A 16,350-nucleotide genomic window follows, 5' to 3' on the forward strand; every position below is an offset into this window, starting at 1 on the left:
TTATCAGTTTTAATTAATTTAAAAATCTAAAATATATTAAATTATCACCAACAACACGGGAATTTAAAGGTCATACTCTTTTGAAACTTGTGTTTTTGTAGTTTGAGGTCTTTCGGTGAGGACAGTTTAAGTTTTCATTTCAGTCACACACACACTGATTTGAAATAAAATCAGATTTCTGTGACTTCACTCAAAAGTCTTTGCTGTTCAGTGAAGTTGTCTCTTCTGTTCTGTGACTCAAATGTTGAGATTTGGTTTTCGTTGGGACTCTCAGTTTCCTGCTGTGATGTGATGAAGCTGACTGAAACTCTTTGTTCTGCATTCTGGCTGAAAGCCAGAGTGGAGGCTCTGACGCCCAACTGCCCCTGAACGCCACATAACATCACATAACGATGCAACAAGTTTCTGCACCGTTGGTCAGCAGCTACGCAGGACCAGTGCCAGAACCAGGACCAGGAGCAGGGAGAGACCCGGGTCCAGACATAAAAAATAAACCACAATTTGTTTGTACGTTGTTTGTTTAGTTTCAATTCTGGACAGAAATCTTCTTTGAATTTTCACAATGAAGAAACTCTTCTCCTTTTTATTATTAATATAAAACCTTCATGACACAATGAAACTGAAAAAACTGTGAACATGATGTGAAAGTGAATTCTTACGTCTAACGTTCGATCTAATGTAAATGAGTTTTCTGGCTCTGAACTCTTCTGTTCTGTTTGTGTTTCTGGGCTGAAGTCAGATCTAATATCGTCCTCCATTGAACCACCAGCGCTGCTCTGAGGTCTGCCGTGCTGCCTAAATGTCATCATCATCTTTCAAATCCTGTTTTCTTTATTGTTCTTCCTCTTGTTGTGAATCCCCCCTCCTTCTTCTTCTTCCCTTTTTCTCGCCTCAGTGGTCGAGGATCGGAGGTGGACGTCTGAGTTCTGTACAGAGACCATGTTGGTGTTTTCCCTCCCAGTAGAAGTGAAAGTTCAGAGGTGACGGAGACACCTGTCAGTCTCTCAGCTGATGGTGAGGAGCGTTTGGTAGCTTCTCTTCTTCTGTGATCGCAGCAGAGGCGTCTGAGTGTCCATGTCCCGAGACAAAACTGTCCTGCCGGCGCGGCGGAGACGAGCACATGTCCATCCGTAGACCAGACAGTTGAGGAAACCCTGAGAGGCCGAGGTCAAAGCCTGAAGGCAGAAGAACTCAGGTCACATTTTATATAAAGTTTGATCTTTATTAACTAGCTTGTTGGGACATCTCCAGTTTGGAATTTATCTGTCGGCCATCTTTGTTTTTAAACCCGTAGAAACCAGATTAGGAGGAGAAGGTGGATCTCACCTGCTCTGTTGTCTCTCCTGATTGGGGGGTGAATCTGTCAATCTCACAGTAACTTTCCCTCTAAATTAGCATCATGTATTTCAGACTGAGACCAGAAACTCATCAGGGAGGAGGAGGGACATTTTCCCATAGACTTCAATATAAAGGAGGAGGAGGGACATTTTCCCATAGACTTCAATATAAAAGAGGAGGGACATTTTCCCATAGACTTCAGTACAGAGGCCTTTCTGATTGGTCCGACCTGTGTGACGTAGAGGCCGACTCTGGCCCCGCCCTGACACGCCGACGGCTTCACCAGCTGCAGAAACGCCAAACCGACAGCTGAGGAAGCAGCACAGAGGCAGACATTGGTTAACTCTGCAGCCAATCAGGAGGCTTTGAACTGCGCACAGTAACCATGGTGATTAGAATCAGGACAGAGAACCAACCTGGGCCCCAGCAGAGGACGAAGACCAGCGGGTACAGGAGCATCCGCCGGTCCATCACCCGGAAGGAGGCCCGCTGCTGGTTGCCTAGGTAACCGCTTGATGTCACGACCCGCCTGTAAATATGGCGAGCTTTTCCCACGAACACCTGCAGGAGGAGGAGGAGTCAACGCACACCGAGGTCGCCATGTTTCCTTCTGTCCAAACATCCTGTGTGGAAACTGACCGTGATGCTGACGAGCGTGAAGATGAAGGTGGCGAGGAAGATGGCGATGCTGTAGGTGTGCAGCCGACCGCAGGCTGTGATTGGCTGCTGCTGCTGTGATGTCAGGTACAGCGCTCCCGTGTCCAGCAACAGACACCTGCAGGGACGAAGCACAATCAGCAGACAGAAAAGGAGGTGACCGACAGGTGACTCCGCCTCCTCACCTGTACGGCTGGCTGAAGTTGGTCTGACATTGGCTGATGTTTCCCTGGATGAACACAGGCATCATCAGCAGGGGAGGAGTCAGGCTGGAAACAGGTGAACAGGTAACACTTCATTAACGGGTTTTTACAGAGGAACCTGAACGCCTCTCAGCCTCCTTAGGTCCAACTCACCCCGACAGCAGAGCAGAGAGCCAATCAGCTGTCTTCACTCTGTTGGATACCTGACATGAGGCCAAAACAACCGTTTAAAACCAAAAACTGTTGGTCAGCCAATCAGAAGAGAGGATTGGGTCTACCTGTACGGGGTACCCGTCCTGGCAGCTGTAGAACTTCTCCCTGATCCCCGTGTAGAGGTTCCTCACGTAGTTGAGCGTGTAGAAGAAGGAGGCCAAGTAGAGAACCTGCAGAACGACGACACGGTTCATTACGGTCCGTTTCAGGTCTCACACCAAAACAATGGATCTGGGTCAGGAATGCTGCTCTCTGCCTGTCCTGGATCTGCCCCTCCCCCCTCCAACTGACCCAGTTCAGGGTCAGTTCTGGATCAGGTCTTCTGGGTTTGGGAGACAGAAACTTGCAGACGGGACGATCTGGTTCTCGTCCTGGATGTTCTAATGATTCATTTGGGACGTGTCTCTGGTTTTCCTTTGGTCCTGGTCCAGCAGTCCAGACCAGTTCAGCTCATGTTCCAGGATTCTGCTGTTACAAAAGATGTTCCCATACCAGGACTCAAACCCAGGAATCCTGACCACTAGACCATATGGGACCTGGTCCTGAACCAGAACCAGGATGACAAAGGCCCTGAGCTCTAATGCTTCAGAACAGTGTCCGGTTTTGAGTCCTGGTGTGGGAACAGACCGTCAGGTGAATTCCTCAGCAGGAAACGGACCCTGTGGTGTCGACTTCAGGAGGATGAACAAGGTTCCTTTTTTCACTGAGCTTTGAGGAAATCCTTAAAATAGAAACAATCAAAACTTTCCTGGAAAAAACCAGAAAGTTTCTGTCGTCTCAGTGAATATTAACATTTCAGACACATTTCACATCCACACTAAATTCTTTTCTTAGCTGATCTTTATCGGATCAGCTCCAGCGGACTCTTTCTGTGGAGCGTCAGGAGGAACAACAGCTCTGAGCTTCATGTAAATATGTTCTGGATCTGTGGGGGACTATTTTCAGCAGTGGATGAATCTACATGTCAGAGGAGCGTTGGGCTTTGGACGTGTGTGGTTTAGTTGTTGTGTTGTCGTACCTGCTCCACTGTGTGCATGTTGTAACAGTGTGTGTTCAGGCTGGTGAAGTGTTTGGAGAAAAGAGCAGCTCCGACCAACCAGCAGAGAGCGAGCAGCAGGTCGGACACACTGAGCAGGAGGAGAGGCTGCAGCTACACACACACACACACACACACACGCAGAGCAGTTGGTTGTTACTTTGATGTTGTTACTTCTGAGGGTTGCTCAGTGACTGAACGGACAGGAAGTACTGACCTCCGGCGTTCGGCTGAGTCTTTGTGACATTACACAGATGATGATGGAGGCGGAGCCAAGCACGCTGCAGACCACATGGGAGAAAAGACGCCATTACATGATGAGTCTGAGCTGGTTTCTCTAGTTCATGTTGACTGGATCATTGACCTTTCACCTCTTTACACTGTGTGAACTGACCTGAGCAGAGCCATGAGGAGCTGGATCCACCTGATGACCTCATACACCTGGAGATGACATCATCAGTTGATCATGTGACAGGGAGTCTCTGAACAGTGATCAATAGCCTTCACTCTAAAATCACGATTGACTTTAATCTTGATTTCTGATGAACCGAACAGATGACTGAATATTGATTATTGGTTATTAGCATGCTCTGAGCAAACATGCTCAGAGCAACTGAAGTGGAAGAGAACTTCAAAATAAAAGCGTGATCAGGGACATCTGCTGCTTCTTGTCATGATGATGAACTAATTAAAATCTCATCATCTCTAACACAGTTTTCTTAGACATAGTTTTTCAGGCCTGATGATGTAAAATTCTATTTTTCTTCATACTTAAAAAAAATACTATGAAGTCAGTGATTTCCTTTTGATGGCTTTATGACCTGATGTCGACTCAACATTAAACGCAGTCAGAGCGTCAATGGGGTCTCTGGTTCTGGACTCACCTCGGTCCAGTCCTCGGCCTCAGTCGTGTTCTTCTCCGAGCTGTTAGTGAAAACCTCCTGGAGCTTCTGAAGAGCCTCCATGATGGGCAAACAGCAGAGGATGAAGCTGAAGCATCAAAATGGTGGCAGCTCAGACACCAGGCTGGAGTTATTCCCCCTGACTCCACCCACTGGTTGTCCCTGGCCCCGCCCCCCATGGAGCAGGACTCCTGTCCTTCTTATGCCACCCTGAGGACAAACAGAGGAACTGCCAAATCGATGACAAACTGATGAGCCACATAAACCTGAAGAGCAGCTTTAATCACTGAATTCTCGACTTCATATTTATGGAGCTCTGTGTGCTGCACACATGGGACGGAAAAACTTCCTTCATCTGACCACAACCAGGAAGAATAAATATTTAACTGAGCTCATCTGTAATGTTTAAAAAAGGAAAGAGTCAACACCGTTTTTTGGTCCATTTTTAAGAATAATAATAATAAAAACAAACTAACATACATGTTGAAGACCTAAAACTAGAGACTGAGACCATAAGCTCATCAGGAAAACGTTTACTGAGGAGAAGGAGGGGCATTTTCCCATAGACTTCAACACAATCTGACTGCTTTTCAGCCAGTCATTGTTCATTAAATAGAATGAAGGTAAGGCTCTTCAGACCAAAGTCCCGGTCCAGGTTTGGAAACAGTCTGGGGTTTACAGCTTTTATTTTACTGTGTGTGTTTGTCTGAACAACTTTGCTGAAGTTCAAAGTCTCCTTCTATAAATATGAGACAGACTGCCTCAGGCAGTGGACTGAACCGCTGCTGCTCCGTTCACATGGTAATATGGCCATATGGTGTCAGGACGTTGTTAGTGCAGCTTGGCATAAGCTACTGCTGCAGGCTCTTTGTGCATCTGGGCTTTATGCTGAGCTAGGCTAATTTAGGCTAACCACATGAGCTCTTATTTCCTTCCATTGCTTTAAATCAGACTGTTAGCCGACTGTTCGGCTGTCTCGGCTTCCTCACATCCACCTTGTGATGGCGAGGAGCTCGTAGACTCATGTTTCTTCATGTGGTTGCGTAAGTTCCTGGCGCTGCTCAGGTTCTTCTTGCAGATGTTGCAGAAGAAGGGCTGAGTGTTGGAGTGCTTGTCCACGTGGTAGGTGAGCTCGAGGGCTCGGCTGAAGCTCTTGCTGCAGATCGGACACTGGTATCGGACGCTGGTGTGCGTCAGCTGGTGGCTCTTGAGCGAGCTCTGCTGTTTGAAGGTCTTCTGACAGACGGCGCACTGGTACGGCCGCACGTTGGTGTGCAGCCGCTGGTGTCGGCGCAGGGCGCTGGAGAAGGTGAAGCTCTTGCCGCAGTCGGTGCAGGTGTAGGGTTTCTCTCCTGTGTGGATCCTCAGGTGCTCCGTCATGTGGACCTGCTGGGTGAAGCTCTTCCTGCAGGTGGGACACTGGAACGGACGCTCGCCGGAGTGGACCCTCAGGTGCTTCTGCAGCGCTGATGCTTTGAAGCAGTTGCGACCACAAACTGGACAGCAGTGTTTCTTTTTCCCATCCTCACCAACATCCACCTGAACCTCTGAGGGGGGCTCCACCTCTGAGAGAGCGAGAGAGAGGTTACCTTCCTAGAGTTGATAACATTGAATGGAATTGGACAGTTTCTGATGACACGTACCGATGGACGCTGGTTTCCACTCCTCTTCTTCACCATCAGAGTTTATCAGCCCGCTGACGTCTTCAATGTCTCCCACGTCCTTCGGTGGTAAACTGTCCTGGTTGCCGTGGTTCCTGTGGGTGGAGGACTGAGTGGTGGTAGAACGGTCATTTGAGTCCTGGAGGATCAATAGTGTGAAATATGGACGTCACTTTAATCATGTGGACACTGATGCTGCCTTCAGGTCTCAGGAGAGTTGTGGTAATTACCAGTTTCTGACATTTATCTGACATTATTCTGACATCTTCATTTATGCAGCATGCATTTTATCAGTTCGAGTTAACATCATCTTTGTGTTGACCTTTGTGTTACAAGGCTTATTTGAAGGCAGCGTTTTGACCACAGCAAATTTCTCACCTGCTCATCAAGGGATTCGCCCTGCTTCTCTTCCTCCATCATCATCCCTCCTTTTTCTCTGTCCTCGGTCTGCACACTGAGCCAGAACTCCTGAAACACACCGTCCTTTTGTCACACACAAGGCTCATTCTTTAGTTCATGTTCACTCTGAGGACTCCCACCTTGTCTGCAGGGTCTGCGATGAGTCCATCCCGGATGTGGACCCTCATGTGTTTGCGGAGCAAGCAGGGCTTCACAAAGCTCTTGGGGCAGATGCTGCAGGCGTGGGGCTTGTTGGCCATGTGTGTCTTCTTGTGCGCCCTCAGGCAGGAGGCGGAGCTTAAGATCTTCATGCACACTGAGCAGCGGTGCAGCTTCTTGTTGTCTGCAGGATGGAGAGGAATGAAGCTCTGGATCTGGCTCTTCATTTCATGTTTGACTTCATAGTGATTTTTTTTAAATACAGCTGAAGTCAGGCTGACTCTGTTTGTCAAAAACATTTGAAGATACAGTTTTGTTTCTCTACCTTGTGAATTAAATTCTTCCTTTCTACCTGATCAGGCTGTTCACTTCTGTGACTGAAGACAAAATGTCAGCATTGTCAACTTGTCTTTCTCACCGGACAGTGAATACATGTTGTCGTCCTCGATCTTCACCTCAATCAGAGCTTCAGGTTCCTGCAACAAAGACCAGCAGCAGCATCAGCACAGATTAGACGTGCTGCTCTGCACCGGAGATTTCACCCCTCCTCGTCCTTTTATTTTGAAGGGTCGATCCATTAACGATCTATTTGTGATTTAAGAGCCAAAAACCATCTCAGACTCTCTCTGGAGCTCCAGTAACAACAGTTCAGTCAGCCAATCAGAGGAGAGGAGCTCTCCTCTGATTGGCTGACTGTCGATCCAATAAAAAGACAGCACATTCCAACAAAGTAAATGTGATGATGTTGAACCGGGGCTGTGATTGCTTTGTTGTGACGACAGAGTTGCAGAAGTCCTGCTAGCTGGTTTGTGTCATGATTGTACTGATGTCTTATTTTAAATACACATAACTGAATCGTCACGTCACCTGGATGTTGTCCGGGGCCGTGGCGGGGTCCTGACCCCCCCTGCTGTGGATCTCCTGGTGTCTCCTGAACACTCGCTGCATGGAGAAGCGCTTCTTGCAGATGTTACACTGGAAAGGCCTCTCTCCGGTGTGAGACCTCATGTGCTCCTTCAGCTGCGCCTTTCTGGCAAAACTGCGACCGCAGATGTCGCAGTCGAACCGTGGCGCCCTCTGGTGGAGCTGCTTGTGCTGCTGCAGTGTCTTGGCGGAGGAGAAACCCTTGTGGCACAGGAAGCAGCGAAGACAGTCATCCCCCTGGTGTTTGAGACAACATGTGACTAAAAACACAAGAACAGGTTGAGTTTTCTCCTGAATGTGTCAGACATTTGAGGGGTCATTAGAGTTCAAACCTGAGTCCTGATTGACGGACAAACTAAGTGTGTCTGAGGTCAGACAGAAACAGACATCACCCTCCAAGAGCCACAGTTTGGGCTCAGCTGAGAGGAAATAAGTACACACAGGAAGTTCTGACATCACTCACGCCGCCTTCAGCGCCCTCGGCCGTGAGCATGTTTCCTTCTTCTGAGTGTTTCTGCAGGTGCTTCCTCAGCAGACCTGGCCGGTTGAAGCTCTTGCTGCACAGCGAGCAGGGATGGAGTTTCTGTCCCGTGTGGAGCCTCACGTGATCTCTGAAGGACGACGGCGTGGAAAAAGCCTTCTGGCAGATGGAGCAGCTGTGTGGACTTTCCTGTCTGTGGGTCTTTTGGTGGTCATTGAGGCCCGACCTGGAGGCGAAGCGTTTGGGGCACAGCAGACAGGAGAACGGCCTTTCTCCGGTATGCATCCGTTCATGCTGCACCAGATGGCGCCGCTGGATGAATCCTCGCCCGCAGACGGAGCACTGGTGGGGCTTCTGCAGGGCGTGCCGGAGGCGGTGTCTCCGCAGACAGCCCAGCTGGGCATAGCTGACCCCGCAGTCTGCACAGGAGTACGGTTTCTCCCCGGTGTGAACCCGCTGATGCACCACCACATTAATCTTCTTCGTGAAGCGCTTCCCGCACACTGAGCAGCTGTGTGGTTTATCACCGGTGTGCGTGGCCACATGATCAGCCAGCCTGGAAGGGCGAGCGAACTCCCTGCCACATACTGAACAGCGGTGACAGCGTTTTGACTGGTGGCTGCTTTGTTTCGATGCAGATTCCTGTGGTGAAGCTGGCGACTTGGCATCTGGAGTCGTGTTCTCTCCTGCAGGAAATGAAGCCCACATCAGTATCTCAAACTATCATTTGGACGTTTAATGGTAAAACATAGACTCACTGATGAAGCTCCACAAGGGTTTGAATTTGCAAATGAGCTGATTTAATGTTGGAATCTGGCCCTGAACTACTCAGTGTGTCTGTGGTCACTGGCAGTTGGAAAAACATTGAACAGGAGACTGTAACTTCTGTTGAGAAAATCTATTGTAAATGTTGATAATATTGGCTGTGGACACTGAATCTCCTCTGAACCTCTTTGCTTATAGAAGCCGAATGACACTTTTCCCCATCATCCAAAGTCCAGTCTGTCCTCACTGATAAAAACTTATCTGTCACGTCTCACATTCAGGTTGTTGACCCTGAGAAGAAAAAGTTGGAGTCTCAGCATGAAGCTTCATTATCAGTGATTGTCTGTTTTTAGGAGTTATTTCAGAGGTCAGGTCTCTCAGAGGAGGGGACGCTGCAGAGTTGCTGGTTTAACAGCAGGTGTGTGTTATGTTGCAGCTGGAGAAGTTGAAAAAGAGTGTGTTCACATCGACGCTGCAGAATAATGTGATCCAGGTCTGGATGGATAAAAGCCAGATGTTAACAGGTCTGAGCAGCTTTGGAGCAGTGGAAAAGGTGCTCTGGAGATATGAGCTCTGCTCTTTCAACATTTTAACAAGACACTTTTGATAAATGTATCTGGGCTCATCTCTGACCTGGAGCAGGAGGCTGCTGGCAGTCCTCTCCTCTTTCTTCTGCTTCCACTTTCACTCCGTTCATGTCCTCATCGTCTGCTGCTTCTGAAGGTGGACTCTCCTCAAAGCCTCTGAAACAACAACAACCACGAGAAGCTGCAATTCATTCGCTCATGAGTCGAGTTCTTTCTCACCAAACTGAGGAAACCATTTCTTTATGAAACTAGCTTTGCCTTTTATAGGCCTTTATTTCCACGTTGAAACGACTGACATCAGATAAGAAAGGGCTGAAGAAGGCTGTGACATGTGGCTGACATTTCTCTTCATGGTCCCATGAAGAGTCTGCACATGGCTGAACAAACACAGGAGAGGTTTTATTTACTGAAACAGTCCAGACCTGAGCAGTAATAGTGAAGAAAGCTTTCACTGAGGCTGCAGCTGCAGTTTCATTTTTATTCAACATAAAATCAAACACAAACAACGAATTGTCGAGTTTAAAATAATTGTGTAGTCAATAACCACAGAAAGCTGTTCTTTGCTCCCTGTTGGATAAAGCATTCAGTAAATGTTAACTTAACGACGTTAACGGAGACGACGGCCGTTATTGTTAGCAGCTAGCTAACTGTTAGCATGCTAACCGTCAGTAGCCGAACACTACCGGTCCAAAAACGGCTGAAAACAGAATCAGCGGCTGAAATAACGTACCGCGGCCGGCCGCTGATGCTCCGCTGACGGAGGAGACTGTAAGGCCGAAAAGGCCGGAGATGACCGCAGAACTGTCCGCCTGCCGAGGCCGCAGCTCCTCCGAGAGCCGCCCGCTGTGACTGGACTGCCGGAGCGGCCGCTCGGGCTCACCGGCCGCCGGGATGGCGTCATCCTCCGGCCGCCCTCAGGCCACTCTGTCCGGGAGAACGCTGCGGCCGCCGCTGGACACACCGACCGGAGGAGAGAAGCAGTCTGTGGGCGAAGACCGGACGATGTTTCAGCTGAAATAACAACTTTAAATGGAATTAAAAACCAGAAATCAAACATGGCGGACACACGGCGGCTCGGTGCTGCCGCCAACGGCGGGGAGGAGAACTGCACCGACCCCTGACCTGAAGAGAGGGGTCACTGCTCGTCCTTGACCCCTTGACCCCTCATCATGTTGTATTTCAGACTGAGGCAGAAGCTCATCAGGGAGGAGGAGAAAAACTGAACTTGGCCACCTCAGTAGTTTGGGCGTGAAGCTGAAAATAGTTTGTTAAATAATGAAAATAATGACGACAAACCTGCGGCAGCATTTTACATTCATTCAGCCTACAGGCTGTACTGAAGCCTATGGGAAAATGTCCCTCCTCTACCTTTATATTGAAGTATTATGTATCAATATATTTATTAATATATGACAAGAGGCAGTCCTGAAAAGAGCAAAACAACCAAAAAAATGAGCATTGATTTATGTTTATTACAAAATATTATGTATTAATATATTCAAATTGAAGTCTATGGGAAAGAAGAAAGACAGCAGCTGTCTATGCAGGGTGGTTCATTAATAATATGACTAGTGGCAGTTTTATTTTACCAATGTATGAAATATCCTTCACAACAATGACTGAGAAGTTTAATAATGATAATAACTCCCATGTTACACAAACACGTTTTTCATCCAACAGCAGTGAAATGGTCCAAACCCTGAACAGGTTTCAGCATCTCTGCCGGCGGCCCCCAGATGTTGGAATAGCACATTTATGAACCAGCTGTGACAGACAGAAGGTTCCATCACAGCAGCGTCCGTCTCTCTACTGTTTCCTCTTCACCACGTGGGCACAGTCATATTTCCCTCTGACCACGGTGAGTTTGACCCCTGGCAGGTCCTGCGTCCTCCCGCCCTGCACCAGCACCACGTTGTGCTCCTGCAGGTTGTGCCCCTCCCCGGGGATGAACACTATCGCCTCCTTTCCATTAGACAGCCGCACCCGAGCGCACTTCCTGTTTGCAGAGTTGGGCTTCTTGGGCTTTCGGATCATGGTCTTCAGGATCACCGCTTTAAGCTGGGGGCGGCCAAACGTGGCACCCACAGGTTTGGGGGCCGGCTTGGGCTTCCCCTGCCGGTGCATCTGGTTGAGTGTGGCCATCGTTCTGGGGAGGAGAGGGCCAGTCCAGCAAGATGCATGCTGGGAGGCTGCAGAGAGGCAAAGGTCATTTAAACACCGAATTACAGGAAAACTGATTTTCATTTCACTAAGAGCGAGCATGCGCAGGTGAGTGAGCTTACCTTGATAGAGTGACGTCAGCAGCGGCCTCAGGCCCCATAATGAAGACATTTCTCAAACAACAGGAGACAACAGGCAGTCCTGAAAAGAGCAAAACGACCAAACAGTCCGTTTCTGACAACCTGCTGCTGTCCGATCATGGTGATCAATCAACATGACAGAAGAAACGTCAAACTGGAGCTAATGCTAACGTGAGCTAACGGAGGAGTTTATCCACAAACCTGCTCAGAGTCCCGGCGAACAGCGACAGAGTCCCGGAGAAAGCCGAAGGGAAGAAAACCAAACCTGAAGCTAATTATCGCATTTTATTGAAGAACGAAGCACATGAGTCAGATCTCAGTGTGAGCCGAAGTCACCCCTGCGACCCGGAAGTTATTCACGGAAGTGCTTCCGGAGTTCCTTTCCCGCAAAAATAAGAGACGCACATTTGAAGAAAAATTAGGCGAATATTTCAGTATAAAATTAATTGTTAGTTCTTACAAAAATACTCTCATGAATTTAAACATTTCAAGTTTACTAATTCTTATTAAAGATCTATATCAAAATAAATCTAAGAAATGTAATTTCACTTGTTTCTTTATTATTCACATATTATGACAGAATCTATCACAGAAATATCACCAACAGTTGATGGGTTGGCTTCACGCTTTGCCTTTGACATCAAACTGCAGTTTAATTTGATCTCTCCCAGCATTTTATTTTGAAAAGTTCTCTTTATGGTTCAAGTTTTTATTGTTAATTATTTTTACAATACATTTGTGTCACATGTAAAATAATTTCATGGAAATGATGTGAGACTTGATGATGATGATGATGTGTTTGAGTGACACATGCTGATGACCTTGAATTAATACATTTGGCCTGTTGCTTTATGAGCATTTGAGTTTTTTTCAATTTCTGAAAATGTTTAATTTTCAAGAACTTGGAAACACGTCGGACATTATCTTATTTTCTGATCTAAGATTGAAGAGCGACGACTCCTCCGAGGGCCAGGGTCTTTGGTTGGGAACCGGTGGACTACACTGAGGGTATGTGAGATTGTTAAACAGTAAAATGCTGCTGAGGCAGCAATGATTGAGGATTATTAATCTGATAATGATAAGACACCGGATCAATAATCTGTCTGAGGTCAAAGGTCATTTCACTGCAGGACTACTCTATTTGTTTCTGAAAATGAAAGTCAACTGGAAATGTCTGGTTTTCCTTCAGTGAAGCTGTGACTTCATCATCACTCTCAGTCTGTTGATCAGACGGCTTCACAGATTATTGGTGATAACTAATCAAATCTCCAATAAGAGCCAATCAGAGCGCGGCATCCAACCGAAGGTCTCGTCCTTCACATCAGCAGATCTCTATCACTGATTACTCATTAACCTGCAGGTGAGCTGCTCAGGTGCAGCCAAGTCGAGCTGCAGACAGTCAGAGTGAAGACGAGGAAGAAGATGAAGCTGGAGCTCTCCCTGGTTGTCACGGCAGCGATCTGCGCTGCCGCCAAGCCGCTGAGCAAGGCAGGCCCATCCAGGAACAAGCTGCTGCTCATCTCTTTTGACGGCTTCAGGTGGGACTACGACCAGGATGTGGACACGCCGAACCTGGACCAGCTGGTTCTGGACGGGGTCAAGGCCAAATACATCACCCCCCCGATGCTGACCATGACCTCCCCGTCCCACTTCACCACCATCACCGGTAACTCAGAGCTGCATCATCATTAATATTATGATACAGAAGAGGAGACCAACTCTTCCAACAAGCTGCTTCTTCTCTTTCTTGATCCACGTTTTCTATTTTCAAATCAAATTTCTCAAGTTTAAACTGAAAAATTGGCTTTTTTTATTATTATTATTATTATTATTATTTGCTTTCTTAATAAAAAATGTCATTGAATTTGTAAAACATTTTTATTAAATGACTAACTAATGAAAGTTGGAGAAATTTGTGAAAGTTATTTATTTTCAAATGATTTTAAGTTAAATCAAGATGGAATTTAGTTCATTCAACATCAAATAAGGTCCTTCAAGTATTCAAGTTGTTCTTGAATGTTATTCAAAGCCAGTGCTTCAGTGTAAACTTCAACCAGCAGCCGTTTCATGATGTTTTATCTTATCAGAGTATAAAAACCAGCATTTTACAGCTGCAGGTCAGGACTGCTGATTAGTTTTATTATGATGAAATATTTACAGAATTAATCGACTTCAGAAAAGATCTTCATTTGTACACACACACGTACATATATGTTTAGATCGATATATTGTTCATTGATAATGAAAAAGCAAGAGACCTGATTCCAAACTTGAAAAAAAAACAACTATATTTTCAATATCAAATTTTTACACTTAATTTCCTTGATCGCTCTATAAATAAACTGGAGTATAATTCAGTTTGAAGTTGATTCTTATTCATCTGGTTCAAAGCAAAATTATCATAATAAAGTTCAGGAGAAACGTTGAAAAGTAAAGCGTGACGTTGTCAGCTTGGTGTTTTCTCTGAGCAAAGTCTAATGAATGTGACGGATGTTAAAGGGACAAAGAGAAACGTAAAGAGCTCTGTCTCCGTCTGATCTTTTTCTCTTCATGTCACCAAAAAAACTGAGCGCTCTTACTTTGAAATGAAATGTTGCTTCCTGTGCACCAGGCAGGTGGGTGGAGGATCACGAAGTGGTCCACAACATGATGTTCAACACCACCACCAACCTGAAAGTTCCTCACAAACAGACGCTGACCAGATCCGAGTGGTGGGACAACGGAGTCCTGCCGTTATGGATCACAGCCCAGAACCAGGTGAGTCCTCAGAAGAGCTGCAGCTGGACCTGAAGGTGGTCTACATTAAGGTTCAACAGGTTCTCGGATCCTGGAGTCAAACCAGGAAACAGGAAGCACCAAAAGAAAAAGTCTCCAGTTTTCCAGTTTGTTAGTTTTATTTCTTCTGCAGCGGAACAGGAAGTTAAAATCTGGAGTATCTAAAATTTGTAGTTTGTTGTTGTCGTCAAGTTTTAATTCAATAAAGTTCTTTTGACCAAACTTTCTTTAGATCAAATACAACAGTCAGCCTCTTTGTTAAGAAGAACCAGTTGTGTTTTCTGATTGGTCAATGCACCATGACATCAGGATCAGAGGGACTGAGGCTCATGGGAAATGAGCAGGGCGTCCTAGTGACATGGAGCTGAACCAGAATCCTGGGCCAACAAAAGACCTTCAACAAGGTCTTCACTGTTACCTGTCCACCTACATGGTCTCCGGTTCTGGAGCATCTGCTGGACCTCAATCATTCACGACCACCTAAGTCCAGACTGCTCTGGTCTGTTCCTGAAACTCTCCTGAAACCACGAAGAACCAGCTGGATCTGACACCAAGACCTTCATCTAAAGCTGGACTGAAGTTCTAAAAGACCAGCGAGAGACTTCCTGTGAACCAGGACCGGAATCGGGCTCATCTCAGTTCTTTGTCTTTCTATTTGTTTCAGGGTCTGAAAACTGCGTCCTTCTTTTACCCGGGCGGTGGAGCCAACTACAGCGGGCAGGCAGTGAACCGGGTCAGGGTGGAGGCCTTCGACCACCAGGACGACAACGAGACGGAGTGGCGTCAGAACATCGACACGGTGATGAGCTGGTTCTCGGAGGACAACTTCGACTTTGTGACGCTGTACTACGGTGAGCCCGACAACGTGGGCCACGCCAAAGGCCCGGACCATCCAGACAGGAAGACCATCATCCAGCAGATCGACCGCACCATTGGTTACCTGAGGGAAGCCATTGAACTGCATCAGCTGTCGGATAGCCTGAACGTCATCATCACCTCCGACCACGGGATGACCACCGTCAAGAAGAGACCGCTGGTCGATGAGATCATCCTCAACAAGTATCTGAACTTACTCAAGCTTGTCAGCTTTGAGATCCTGGACTATGGCGGGTTTGGCATCCTGACGCCGCGACCTGGGAAGCAGCAGCAGGTTTTCGACGCCCTGTCCAAGGCGCCCAACCTCACGGTCTACAAGAAAGACCAGATCCCACAGAGCTTCCATCTCGGCAGGAGTGAGCGGCTTCCTCCCATCGTGGTCGTCGCAGATTTGGGCTTCAACCTGAACTCTGTGAGTTCATAAACTCATCCAGGAAACATTTACTGAGCTAATAAATCAGGGAGGAGTGATGTTTTCCCATAGACTCCAATACCAGTCAAAAGTTTCAGTGATGTGTTCTAATATCAGTTTTATTGATTTGAGAAACAATTTAAAGGCGCTTATCTTAGCTTAGAACAGGAAATGAAGTGAGCTGGGGATGTTTGTTTCCCTCCAGAGATTCATCGTCTACGTCAACAAAGGCGACCACGGCTTCCACAACGGCGAGATGGACATGAAGACCATCTTCAGGGCCTTCGGTCCCGACTTCAGGAGGAACTTCCTGTCCAAACCGTTCGACAGCATCCACATCTACCCCCTGATGTGTAAACTTCTGGGAATCAAACCGGCGCCACACAACGGCTCACTGGCCATGACAGAAGACATGCTGCTGCCCAGAGGTGAGGAGCAGTGTCACTGATCGCTCAGACTTTAGATCCTAATCACTTCCTGTTCTGCTTCAGGTGGCTCACACAGACCTCCAGCATCTCTGGCTGCTCTGCTGCTGACGCTGCTCACTTTCGCCGTGCTGTAAAGGACAACAGGTCATCGTGTGGTTTCACTTTCTTCTGCTGGTGATATTTTTACCTTGTGTGATTTTCTGATTCAAACCAGTTTTAGTTTTTAAACTGAAA

The 16,350-nt window shown here is 47.1% G+C and overlaps 4 protein-coding genes across 7 annotated transcripts; 1 reads left to right on the forward strand and 3 right to left on the reverse strand.

Moving 5' to 3' along the window:
- Positions 1-63: 63 nt before the first annotated feature.
- On the reverse strand, positions 64-4,467 carry tmem116 (transmembrane protein 116). Of its 2 annotated transcripts, XM_029504600.1 has the most exons (11): positions 4,332-4,467; positions 3,842-3,888; positions 3,665-3,728; positions 3,430-3,561; positions 2,477-2,581; positions 2,352-2,401; positions 2,181-2,264; positions 1,978-2,113; positions 1,755-1,899; positions 1,568-1,647; positions 64-1,175 (listed from the first exon to the last, which is right to left on the reverse strand). In XM_029504600.1, the coding sequence occupies exons 1-11, from the start codon at positions 4,410-4,412 to the stop codon at positions 1,005-1,007; spliced, it is 1,095 nt and encodes a 364-aa protein (XP_029360460.1). In that variant the 5' UTR covers positions 4,413-4,467; the 3' UTR covers positions 64-1,004. The 2 variants fall into 2 exon arrangements, with proteins under 2 accessions (XP_029360460.1, XP_029360461.1); XM_029504601.1 differs by lacking the exon at positions 3,430-3,561.
- Positions 4,468-4,471: 4 nt separating this feature from the next.
- On the reverse strand, positions 4,472-10,512 carry LOC115045099 (zinc finger protein 2-like). Of its 3 annotated transcripts, none has more exons than XM_029504598.1 (9): positions 10,056-10,512; positions 9,372-9,481; positions 7,956-8,659; positions 7,436-7,729; positions 6,987-7,044; positions 6,550-6,752; positions 6,389-6,478; positions 5,993-6,119; positions 4,472-5,914 (listed from the first exon to the last, which is right to left on the reverse strand). In XM_029504598.1, exons 2-9 carry the CDS (start codon positions 9,433-9,435, stop codon positions 5,292-5,294), a joined length of 2,163 nt encoding a protein of 720 aa, XP_029360458.1. In that variant the 5' UTR covers positions 9,436-9,481; positions 10,056-10,512; the 3' UTR covers positions 4,472-5,291. The 3 variants fall into 3 exon arrangements, with proteins under 3 accessions (XP_029360458.1, XP_029360459.1, XP_029360456.1); XM_029504599.1 differs by having other exon boundaries at positions 4,473-5,914; positions 5,993-6,149; positions 7,956-9,233; positions 10,056-10,506; XM_029504596.1 differs by having other exon boundaries at positions 4,475-5,914; positions 5,993-6,149; positions 10,056-10,504.
- Positions 10,513-10,777: 265 nt separating this feature from the next.
- Positions 10,778-11,987, reverse strand: mrps12 (mitochondrial ribosomal protein S12). Its single transcript, XM_029504602.1, has 3 exons — positions 11,827-11,987; positions 11,608-11,686; positions 10,778-11,514 (listed from the first exon to the last, which is right to left on the reverse strand). The coding sequence occupies exons 2-3, from the start codon at positions 11,654-11,656 to the stop codon at positions 11,132-11,134; spliced, it is 432 nt and encodes a 143-aa protein (XP_029360462.1). The 5' UTR covers positions 11,657-11,686; positions 11,827-11,987; the 3' UTR covers positions 10,778-11,131.
- A 1,060-nt stretch (positions 11,988-13,047) lies between these two features.
- LOC115044708 (ectonucleotide pyrophosphatase/phosphodiesterase family member 7) lies at positions 13,048-16,250 on the forward strand. The gene is made up of 5 exons (XM_029503874.1): positions 13,048-13,291; positions 14,237-14,382; positions 15,065-15,688; positions 15,894-16,116; positions 16,180-16,250. Exons 1-5 carry the CDS (start codon positions 13,048-13,050, stop codon positions 16,248-16,250), a joined length of 1,308 nt encoding a protein of 435 aa, XP_029359734.1.
- The last annotated feature ends 100 nt before the right edge of the window (positions 16,251-16,350 follow it).

This window comes from Echeneis naucrates, chromosome 6 (assembly GCF_900963305.1).
Source record: "Echeneis naucrates chromosome 6, fEcheNa1.1, whole genome shotgun sequence".
In the NCBI taxonomy this organism is placed as follows: domain Eukaryota; kingdom Metazoa; phylum Chordata; class Actinopteri; order Carangiformes; family Echeneidae; genus Echeneis; species Echeneis naucrates.